This window comes from Octopus bimaculoides, chromosome 7 (assembly GCF_046866305.1).
Source record: "Octopus bimaculoides isolate indiv1 chromosome 7, ASM4686630v1, whole genome shotgun sequence".
NCBI lineage: Eukaryota > Metazoa > Mollusca > Cephalopoda > Octopoda > Octopodidae > Octopus > Octopus bimaculoides.
In genome coordinates this window covers 37,089,804-37,102,708 of record NC_142934.1, presented here as the reverse complement: position 1 = coordinate 37,102,708, position 12,905 = coordinate 37,089,804, and the positions used below count along the sequence as shown (strand labels likewise).

The following is a 12,905-nucleotide window of genomic DNA, read 5'->3' as shown; positions in this document are numbered from 1 at the left end:
TTGGGCTATGACCCTCTCCGTGACCTTCATTACCTGGTCCAACAACTTGATACCTCTGTAATTGTTTGTGTCTAGAGTATCACCTTTACCTTTGTAGCAGTTGACTATGGTACTGCTACACCAGTCATTGGGTATGACTCCTTTGTGTATCACCTGATTAACTATACGGGTGACTAGGCTATAGCCGACACTGCCAGATATTTTGAGCATCTCTGCAGTAATTCCTGATGGGCCAGGGGCTTTCCTTGTCTTGATACTCTCAATCGCTTTATCTACTAAGGTACTGTCAATTAGAATAGCTGGTCCCTCTGTTGGGTCGACATGTGGCAGACTCTCTTCCTCCCATTCATTGTCTTTATTAAGCAGCCTGTCTGGAGACGCCATGTCTCCAGACCTCTCTCTTTGCAGCCTCGTTTAGTGCAAGTGAGCCATCATCCAAGTGGACACATTTCTCACCTACGACATCACAATTCTCTCTCACACATTGGCAAATTTTTTCTTATCTGCTTCCCCTCTGGCTAAGTAAACCTGTCTCCTAGCTTCCCTTCTGGCAGTCTGATACAATTCCCTGCTACCTCCATTCTTCCAGTCCTTCCGAGCCTGTTTCTTTTGTCTAATAGCCCTGTCAACCACATTGTTCCACCACCATGTTACTTTGGGTCGAGAGGGCACTTTGCACCAGCTACAGATCTGGTCGGTGGTTCTCACCAGGTTGTCCCGTAGAAATCTCCAGTTGTCTTCCACGTTGTGTGATGCTATATCCACTTCTCTTTCATTAAATGCTTTGAGTAAGACATTTCTAAATCTCTGTCCAATTGCAGGATCTTTAAGCTTCCAAACCCTTGTCCTCCGAGATGATGGTAACTAACCTATGGTGAAGCACTAGTCTAATCTTAAGTACTCTGTCACACACTCTGACTACCTCAATTACCTTATCAACCCATTTCTCTGCTAGAAGTATTCCCACGCCCCCAACTCCGTCAGTGTTGCCTGCCCAGAAAATTTTGTACCTGTGTTCTTTGCCTGTGAGGAACCTCGTGGAACCTCCTCTCCACCTTACTTCTTGGACGCAGCACAAATCTACATGTCTCCGTTCAAGCATCTCAACAATCTCACCAGACCTAATATATACGACAATTTCGAACTACTTGAAAGAAATTGGAAAAACAAGAATATTTGAGAAATGGGTGCTGCACGAAAAAAAAAACAAAAAAAAATGCTATTTTGAAGTGTCATCTTCCCTTCTTTTACACAAGAACAATCTGTTTTTTGACCGGATTGTGACTTGCGATGAAAAGTGGATTCTTTACAATAACCGGCGACGCTCAGCTCAGTGGTTGGACACCAACGAAGCTCCACAGCACTTCCCGAAGCCAAAGTTGCACCAAAAGAAGGTCATGGTGACTGTTTGGTGATCTGCAGCTGGTCTCATCCCTCACAGCTTTTTGGGTCCAAGTGAGACCATTATTGCGGAGTAGTACTGTCAGCAAATGGATGAAATGTATAAGAAACTCCGACAACAACAGCCAGCATTGGTCAATAGAAAAGGACCAATTCTTCTTCACAACAACGCTCGGCTGCATGTCGCACAACTGACCCTGTAGAAGTTGAATGAATTGGGCTACAAAACTCTGCCTCATCTGCCATACTCACCAGACCTCTCCCCTACCGACTACCACTTTTTCAAGCATCTCGACAACTTCCTGCATGAGAAATGGTTCAAAAACCAAACCGATGCCAAACACACCTTCAACAACTTCATCGCCACTAGAATGCAGGATTCTTTATGCCACTGGCACAAATAAACTTGTTTTGTATTGGCAAAAGTGTGTTGATTCTGATGGTATTTATTTCGATTAATAAAGTTTTGTTTGAGCTGAAATATGTGCACCTGAATTTAACGGTTAAAAACCGCAAGAACTTTCTTGACAACCTAATATATCATTTGGTACAGAAATATTTTAAAAATTCTTATAAAACTTATATAATTTTTATTTTCTATATTTTATATTATAAAATTTAGGTATTTATATACCCTCTTATACATATGTGTAGCTTCTATAGCTTATAATGAGTTTATAATTTCTTTTTATTAAACTCACTGTATAATACAATATTATATTTTATATTTATAATTACACATTATGCTTTATAAATTTTTTATATCTATTGTTTATATCTATATTTGATATTTTTATACATTTGTATATCCTTTCATATACTTTCCTAGTGTTTGCAATTTATAAATAATTTTTTTATAAGGTCTTTTTATATAATTTATTAGATATGGAAATCTTTATTTTAGTATATTTTTTAATCATGCATTATTCTTTTAATGTTTATATACCCAAATTGGTTTAGGTATTGCTTCTGAATGTATTCCCTTATACATTTAATATACCTCTAATTCAATTACCCCTTATATTTGATAGCATATCTTACGATATCTTATACTTATCCACCTTGCTTTAAAATATACTATGTACTTCTACCCATGTGATAATCGAATTCCATTATACATTCATTTTAGAATGTCTTTATCATGACCTTCTAAATGATATGCTTAGAATATTCTTAATAGTTTTTCTTATATATTGAGGTATCCCATTATTAAACTTTAATTTTAATTTCTATCCTTATTCTATTTATTGATTTAAATCTTCTCAATTTAATATAATAAATTTGCTAAGTTATAGATTTCTACCTCCCATATCCTTCAATTCTAATTTCTACCCCTAAAAGTTTATATTATTTATCTCTTTTGGTTTTTCATTATAATCCCTTTATTTGATAATCTAAATAAGTATTGGCCACCCCTATCCTTCTTTCTTCCCCTTCCCCATCAGACATTCTCTTACTACCAACCTTGCAACCTACTCTCTTTACATAGATAAAGCTAGATATATGGTTCCAGTACATTGGGAATCTAGTAGATTGTCTGACATTAATTGATTTATCACCATTACAGTTGACAACTCCCAGTGGATTTAATTCTGAATGGTTGAAGACTACATACTTCATTAAATCTTCTAAATATAAGTAACTATGTCACCACTCTTTTATCTTGACCTCCACTATTCCCTCTGCTACTCTCTAAGTTATAGTAGGCTTAACAAGGTATGCATTAGTTTCTAAACTAATTCTGCCACAGATATAACAAAAGGAAACAATGTAAATATTTTGGCTTCCATTATTAATGTAAATTTGTTTAAAAAATGGTTTACCCTTTATGTTTGAAGTCTATGCAATCATCTGACAAGAATGGTTTGTTTCAAATTGATATAATGTCTTCATTAATCAATTAATGCTTGAAACGTCCATAATGAATTAACACCTGTACATCTTTGTTACTTATTTATATTTTGTTCACCTAACTTGGAATCTGCACTTCAGAAATACTATAGAAAGTAACTTTATAAAAAGTACATGTCTGAATTACCGAGGTGAATTCGGTTGTGCTTTCTGATCTGTGTCGGTATGGAACTACCCGTCCATGCTTGCAGGGTTTGCTAGCATAGTCAAATTTACTACTGGAATACAGTACTGATGAAGGAAATTGATTATTAATTGTTAATTATTAATCATAATCCTGAAACGCGTCTGCTGTTAATCATCTGAATTGGTTAGTTTTTCATTGTTTTTTTTTCTTGTTTTTACTTTTGTGAGTTACAAGTGATGCTATCTGTGAGATTCTCAGCTTTTTTAGCTGCTACTTTCTGAACTTCGGTATATGGTGAAGCAAATATTTTGCTGATCCCTTAATTATATTTATAAATATATGAACTTTTGAATAAGTTCTCCACCAATAATGGTGCTTTCATACCGATGGGCTTGGTAAAAATTATTAATTGTTAATTGATTTATTAATTAATAAATTGATAACCCTTTAAATATGTATATATCTGTGTATGTGTCTCTGTGTCTGACGACCAGAGAGGGTGTGTTTACCTCCCCAAAACTTAGTGATCAACAAAAGAGACTGATAGAATAAATACTATCCTAGGGTTGATTTGTTCAACTGAAGTCCTTCAAGGTGGTACCCCAGCATGACTGCAGTTAAATGATTGAAACATGTAAAAGAAAAAAGAGAAAGGATATATATATGTATGTATATATATATGTATGTATATATATATGTATGTATATATTGAAAATGAATAAAAATGAAAATGCCGCTTTTTTAAAACATAAATAGTGGTCAGGGAGGGATTCTAGGAGTGGTTGTAGCTGTCGAATAATTAGCACCAGTCATGATAATAACAATAGTAGTAGTAGTAGTAGTAGTGGTGGTAGTCGTCATGGTGAAGTTGTTCCCCCTATGGTTTTAATAGAAATCGGGTTCTTCGATCCCCTTTGTTTATTTCTTATGAATAACTTGCAAATCTACGTATAAAAATATTAAAATATATATGAAAGTCTCAGTGTTGCTAGTTTAGAGAATTGGTTGGTATTTTCTTATAAAAAATATTTCTTTGCTAATGCGTTCATTTTGGCTAGCATTGTCTTTGAATTTATATAGAGGAAACATTGTGAATTTGGGAAATTTGTTGTGCTGGCTGAGAGGTATTTTCCTGTTTTCTGGGATCCTAATTTGGGATTTGTGTACCACCATCCTCTGATATAGGCTGTTTTTAGTGTGTCCAATATATTGCCGTTTGCATCCAGAGCATGTAATTAGGTAGATCAAGTTCTCCGATGCACATATAAAATTAGTTTTTACTGTGAAATTATGGCCTTGTTCTAATCAATGTTGTGATCCTTCTATTATGTTGACACAAATCCCACAGTTGGGTCTCCCGCATTTTTTTACTGTAGATTTAGTGGTTATTGTTGAGTGTAATTTGGCCTGGGTTAAAATCTTTTTCATTGATTTTGGTTGCCTCTTACTTTTGATGATTGTATGTGTTTTGAGGATTTTGTTCATTTTTGGGTCTTTCTTGAGTAGAGCTGTGCTGTGGAGTATGTTGTTTAAGGCCTCATTGTTGTGTGGGTTGTGTGTGAAGATGTAAGGCAGGGTTTTTAATTTTTCTTCCTTCTTGGGTCTTGGTTGGCTAAGTTCTTGTGTATTTAATTGAAGTACTCTTTGGATCGTATTTTCGATTAAGGGCTGTGGATAGTTTCTATTTATGAGTTTAGATTTCAATTCCTGGAGTCGTGTATAACGAGTGTCTGCATCTGATACTATAGTGCATATTCTTTTGGCTAAACAAAATGGGATATTAGTCCTGGTGTGTCTCGGGTGGCAAGAATCAAATGGTAGGTACTGTTTCGAGTCAGTGGGTTTATAATAGATGTCTGTCTCTATCTTGTTTCCGACTTTCTTTATGAGGATATCTAAAAACGGTAGTTGTTGATTGTTGTATTCCATCGTAAATTGGAGGTTTTCGTTTATTCCATTTAGAAGTGTTTGGAATTCGTTGAGCTTTTCTATACTTTCATTCCAGAGGATGAAACAGTCATCGAGATATCGTTTCCAGCTGTTTTGTATGTATGTGGAAAAGGAGCTTCTATATTTCTCGAGTGTTCTCTGGTATAGTTTAATCTCGAGATAGCCCATTACCAGGTTCGCAAAAGTTGGCGCAGTCCGTGTTCCCATTGCAGTTCCCGATTTTTGATTTGTTGTTAAATATAAAATAATTATTTTTTAGGATAAATCTAAGTCGTTCTATTATAAGTTCTTTTTTAATGCGAGAGGGGAGTTCATATGTGTAATTGTCTAACCAGAAAGTGATGGCTTCTATTCCTAAAGTGTGGGGGGATGTGTGACTCCATTTAATTAAGCAATGTGAACATTACATCAAATACAAAATACAGAGCAATTCTCAGCTGCACAAAGATATAGAAATTTAATGAAATTGCATTTCAACAGAAAGACATATTTTTATAACTACATTTAAACTCTCCAAGTAGAAAGGAAGAATACAAAAAAACCATTTTGACTTAGCCAGACCTTACAAGTTAGCCAGACCTTACAGGCTAGTAAATAATTCTAAGCAGATTTTTAACTGTCATACCTTCATCTACATGTACATATAGATACAAAACTGGGTACATGACGTGGCAAAAGAACATGGACAAAATGATAAACAAGGTACAACAAACAAGCAGGCCACATAGAAACATCTCCTTCATCAGCTGCCACCATTAAAACACCGGCGTTTCGAAGAATTAAGGCAGTACGCATCGTTGAAATGGTTTTTCCCACGAACACAAATTAAATTATTTTCGTGGACGGTAGTGGCGGACGATATATATATATATATATATATACATATATAGCTCAAAATTTTGTCAGTGAACAGGTCGTAGTTTCAAAGTGTCAAAAATATTTTGATACAAATTAAATTTAAATGGTTTTTGTGTTTTTTTAAATGGCTTATAAACACCTTCCACACTACAGTTGTTTTCGTTTCAGCACACAATCTCAGATCAAGTCAGTTACTATGCAAGTACATCCCTGTAATATATATATATATATATATATATATATATATATATATATATATATACATATATATATATGTATATATATATAGGTGGTGAGGCAAGACCTTCGAACATTGGGCCTCACCGAGGTGATGACTACTGACCGAGACCTTTGGAAATGTGCTGTGCGTGAGAAGACCCGGCAAGCCAAGTGAGATCGTTGCCAGTGCCCCTGGACTGGTTCTTGTGCGGGTGGCACATAAAAGACACCATTTCGAGCATGGCCGTTTTTGTGCGGGTGACACGTAAAAGCACCCACTACACTCTCTGAGTGGTTGGCGTTAGGAAGGGCATCCAGCTGTAGAAACTCTGCCAAATTAGATTGGAGTCTGGTGTAGCCATCCGGTTGCACCAGTCCTCAGTCAAATCGTCCAACCCATGCTAGCATGGAAAGTGGACGTTAAACGATGATGATGATGATGATGATGTGTGTATGTATGTTTGTATGTATATATGTATGTATGTATGTATGTATGTATATATATATATGTATGTATGTATGTATATATCAAAAATATCGCTATCAATCTGGAGTAATAATTTGTAGTTTTGAAATCAGTAGTTCTTTGACTGCTATTTCTGATTTCTCAGTATGTTGGAGAAGCAGGTTACTGTCAATCCCTATATATTTATGATTATAAATTTTTTACCGAAGAAAGTTTTTTTCATACTGAGCTACCCGGCAGAATTGTTAATTATTAATTTTATTACTAATTGATGATTCCCTGCCCTGCATATCTATATATATATATATATATATATATATATATATATATATATGTGTGTGTGTGTGTGTGTGTGTGTGTGTGTATGAACATATATATATAAGTATATATATATATATATATATATATATATATATATATATATATATATATATATATATATATATATATCTATATATATTATAGGTGCAGCTATAATATATATAGATATATATATATATATATATATATATATATATATATATATATATATATATATATATATATATATATATATATATATATATACATATATATCTATATATATTATAGGTGCAGCTATAATATATATATATATATATATATATATATATATATATATATATATTATAGGTGCAGCTATAATATATATATATATCATCATCATCATCATCATCGTTTAACGTCCGCTTTCCATGCTAGCATGGGTTGGACGATTTGACTGAGGACTGGTGAAACCGGATGGCAACACCAGGCTCCAGTCTGATTTGGCAGAGTTTCTACAGCTGGATGCCCTTCCTAACGCCAACCACTCAGAGAGTGTAGTGGGTGCTTTTACGTGTCACCCGCACGAAAACGGCCACGCTCGAAATGGTGTCTTTTATGTGCCACCCGCACAAGCCAGTCCAGGGGCACTGGCAACGATCTCGCTCGAAAATCCTACAGGAGCCAGTCAGGCGGTACTGGCAACGGCCACGCTCAAAATATATATATATATATATATATATATTATAGGTGCAGCTATAATATATATATATATATATATATATATATATATATATATATATATATATATATATATATATATATATATATATATATATATATATATATATATATATATATATATATATATATATATATATATATATATATATATATATATATATATATATATATATATATATATATATATATATATATATACATATATATCTATATATATTATAGGTGCAGGGGTGGGTGTGTGGTAAGTAGCTTGCTTACCAACCACATGGTTCTGGGTTCAATTCCACTGTGTGGCACCTTGTGCAAGTGTCCTCTACTATAACCTCAGGCTGACCAAAGCCTTGTGAGTGGACTTCATACATGGAAACTGAAAGAAGACTGTCGTATATATGTGTATATTTGTGTGTGTGTGTGTGTGTGTGTGTGTGTGTGTGTGTGTGTGTCTGTGTTTGTACCTCCATCATCGCTTGACAACTGATGTTTCTGTGTTTATGTCTCCGTAACTTAGCGGTTCGGCAAAAGACACCCATAGACTAAGTACTAGGCTTACAAAGAATGGATCTTGGGGTCAATCTGTTCAACTAAAGGTGGTGCTCCAGCATGGCCACTTTCACAATAAAAACAACAAAAAACTATTCCATTTTAATCCCAAGCAACGCCGGGTATATCTGTTAGTATTTTATTAAGTTATTTATTCAAAACAGTAATGTGTGATTTGCATGTATTTTAATTACTTTTACTACCATGTTGTGCAGTTGTGTAGATCTGCATGCTTTCGTTTGGTTCATTTTGGCATTAAAGAACTGTGCAAGTAACCAATGAATTATTCAATCAAGCAATAAATCCATCAATCAAATTTTATCTAATTATTTATTATACTTACACCTGTTAACATATATTTTCTCTTTTCTATTCATTTTGTGGCAGCTATTCCTTGTCTTTTGCTGATACCATTCCTCTATTCGTTCTATGTTTACTTTTGAGTATACGTATGAATCAAGGAATTCAGGGTTCTCATTCAGAAATTTTATCATATTTTCTTTTTTCCATTCTGTTGACAAAGAAAAATCAACCATATTGGTAAGCCAATAATTGCAAATTTTTTCCTTCTAAAAACCAGAATAAGTAGAATATGATAATTTATTTTCATATATTGGAATAATAATGATGGTGATTGTGTTCTAACATAAGCGCAAAGCCTCAAATCAATCAAATTCTAAGACATTAAAACACATAGTCAAACACAACCTTTCCAAATCAAAATAATGCATTTCCAACAAAATAAGGCATTTCACATCCAACATATTCCACAAAAGAGATGAAACATTAAAATAACACCGGAACTAATACTCCAAATCTAAAAACAATGCAATTCTGTATAACAGAATTTTACATTCCACCCCTACACAAAAATTATGTGCATACCTCTGGAACATGGAAGTAGACTTAGTGGTGCAATAGATACTTGCATAAAACATATTTCTCTTTGATTGAAACACAAGGACAGAAATTTTGAGGAGAGAGGATTAGGTGACACCATCAACCTCAGTACATAGCTGGTACTTTATTTTATCAACCCCAGAAAGATGAAAGGCAAAGTTGACATTGACAGTATTTGAACCTAAAATGTAAAGAGTAAAAAGACATGCTGCGAGGTTATTTATCTGATGCCAATCCACTGCAACAACAGCAACAGCAATAATAATTTCCTTTAATAATAATCCTTTCTACTGAAGGCACAAGGCCTGAAATTTTGTACTACTTGATTACATCGCTCCCAGTGTTTCACTGGTACTTAATTTATCAATCCTGAAAGGATGAAAAGCAAAGTCAACCTTGGCGGAATTTGAACTCAGAACATGAAGGGGACAAAATGCCACTAAGCATTTTGCCCAGTATGCCAACGAGTCTGTCAGCTCACCACCTTAAACAATAATAATAATCCTTTCTAATAAAGGCTCAAGGCCTAAAATTTTTGGGGAGGGGACTAGTCGATTACATCAAGACCCAGTGTTTCACTGGTACTTAATTTATTGACCCTGAAAGAATGAAAGGTAAAGTCGACCTCAGTGAAATTTGAAATCAGAACATTAAGACAGACAAAATACTGCTAAGCATTTCACCTAGCATGCTAGTGTTTCTGCCAGCTTGCCACCTTAATAATAATAATAATAATAATAATAATAATAATAATAACAATAATAATAATAATAATAATAATAATAATAATAATAATAAATCACTGCTCCGAAACTTATCCAAAAACATCGGAAATAAAGACATCGCATGGAGCCCAAATATAGCTGACAAAGGGTTGGACTATACCCGAGTAAGTAATACTCATTGAAATTTATTCCTATTTTTCCAAATATAATGATGTATTTTAACTTGATACCTCCACTACCCGAACAGCGATCGTAAACACACGTGTTACATCAAAATACAGACCATCCCCAAACCCAAACACCATATACAAAAAATAGCTGACAAAGGGTTGGACTATATCCGAGTAAGTAATACTCATTGAAATTTATCTCTATTTTTACAAATATAATGATGTATTTTAACTTGATACCTCCACTACCCGCACAGCGATCGTAAACACACGTGTTACATCAAAATCAGACCATCTTCGAACCCCAAAACACCATGTACAAAAAAATTACAAACATATTAAATAACACCGGTATTATTTCACCCAAGAATAACAACCGAGAAGTACGTACTGTAAGCTTGTTAAGAAAAAAGTACGAAGATATGAACGTGCAAAACAATCTGACAACAGAAATAAACGAACCGGTACCCTACGAAAACGACGACCGTCAAAATAAAGGGCCGGACGTTGTTCCTCATGTCCCGCAAACAAAACCAAAACGGCATAAATGGACACGTGAGGAACACATTTCGATCCTACACGCCTATTTCACAGCAGTACTCTACCCAAAAAACGAAAACGCAACAACACATACATATAAAACATGGAAGAAAAATAATGTAAATATAGACCCCGATAAAACAATGAACCCTAACAAACTAGCTAACATAAGAAGATATATTCTAAAAGCAAAAAAAATATCAGAAATAGAAATAGAACAATTGAAAGAAAAAATACATCAGGAAAATCTAGATAGTAGTCACACAGCAATGCCAAATAATAATATAAACATTGAGATAGCAAAACACGAGGACAAACGTAACATGCCCGGCAAAAACGAAGTAAACAAAAAACAACAAACCCAGACCGTAGAGATGTATAATAGTGTACAAAAAGCACCAATCCAGAACACCACAGACAAACATATGAATGAAAAGGAAGGCAAAACAAATATAAAGCCTGGAAATAACGAAGGGAAACCTAATAATTACGATACTATGAAAATGAAAATAACCGAAGAACTGAAAACCACAGATCTTAGAATGGACCACAGATTATATCTCCCAAAAATCAAAATAGACAATAAAACAACATCAATAATAAATAGCATAAACCTGGCCGTCACGGAACTAACAACCACAGAAACAACAGGCAATATCACTGAGCTAAATGACATGATATATGCGGCAGCCACTGCAGCCACAAAAGAAGCAGGATACTCACTCAAACCCATCCGAACAGGAGTTCTACCACCCAAACAGACCTTGTGGATAAATAACATCCAGAACAAAATTAAAAAAAAGAGAAAAGATTTATCGATTCTCAACGAAATTAGTAAACAATCAACACTACTAAGTAACAAGAAGAAAACAAAAATACTGTACAAATACAGCATTACAGAAAAAGACTTACCTGAGGCAAAAGAAAAACTAAAGCAAGACATCCTTGCCAAAGCACAGAGGATCCGCCGGTATGAGAAACGCCAACGTTTCTTTGAACAAAACAAACAGTTCAAATCCAACCCCAAAAAACTCTACCAAGAACTGGGTAAAAATAAAATAGACATTACTTCAGCACCAACAGCAGAAGAACTAGAGAAATTCTGGAAACAAATATGGTCGGTGAAGCAACAACCCCAAAAAAGGACCATTAAAACAACGAACTTAGCACCTGAGCAACTCTGGGCCCCTATAACAACTGAAGAGGTCACCCAGACACTGCAAAGACTAAGCACCTGGACACGACAAGATCCCCAATTTCTGGTTAAAACACCTGCCAGCAATGCATAAAAAGCTGGCAGAAAACTTTAACAACATAATAGCAGATCCAGAAACAATGCCTGAATGGCTCACAAAAGGGAAAACCATCTTAATCCCCAAATCCACGGAAACGGAGAAACCACAAAACTATAGACATATAACCTGTCTCCCTACGATCTACAAAGCCTTTACTGCAATAATATCGCAGAGATTGAGTAAACACCTGGAAAATAACAACCTGTTTCCAGAAGAGCAGAAGGGATGCTGCAAGGGCTCATACGGCTGTAAAGATCAATTATTGATCAATAAAGCCATAACTGAAGACAGCCGCAGAAAGAAGAAAGGCCTCAGTATGGCCTGGGTGGACTACCAAAAGGCTTTCGACAGTGTTCCCCACACGTGGATTCTGGAAACACTAGCCATAAACAAGGTGGCACCAATTATCATAAAATACATAGAGCACTCAATGAACAAATGGCAGACAGTGCTACAGCTCCAAACAAAAGAGGGACTTGTGAAAACGAAAGCCATCCCCATTAGAAGAGGAATATTCCAGGGAGACACGCTCTCTCCACTCCTGTTCTGCCTGGCACTCACACTTTTAACAGAATTGCTAAATAGAACTGGATGCGGTTACAAATGCTATGGAAAAACAGTCAGCCACCTTCTATATATGGATGACCTAAAATTATATGCAAAAAACGACAAAGAGCTAGAAACACTACTACAGACAGTACACGGCTTTACCAAGGAAATAGAAATGAAATTCGGATTAGAAAAATGTGCCAAAGCAACCCTGAAAAGAGGAAAATT

General features: G+C 34.9%; 1 protein-coding gene across 5 annotated transcripts in view; it reads right to left on the bottom strand.

Annotated features, from left to right (window-relative positions):
• LOC106869668 (putative 3',5'-cyclic phosphodiesterase pde-5) overlaps positions 1-12,905 on the bottom strand; it is a 362,634-nt gene that overhangs the window by 287,376 nt on the left and 62,353 nt on the right. For 3 of the 5 annotated variants that reach the window (XM_052969509.2, XM_052969510.2, XM_089355203.1), the window contains one exon: positions 8,842-9,009. The exons of the other annotated variants lie outside the window; for them this stretch is intronic. In XM_052969509.2, coding sequence (XP_052825469.1) covers positions 8,842-9,009 — 168 coding nt within the window. Of the gene's footprint in view, positions 1-8,841; positions 9,010-12,905 lie in introns of those variants that run through there. 5 annotated transcript variants of the gene reach the window in all.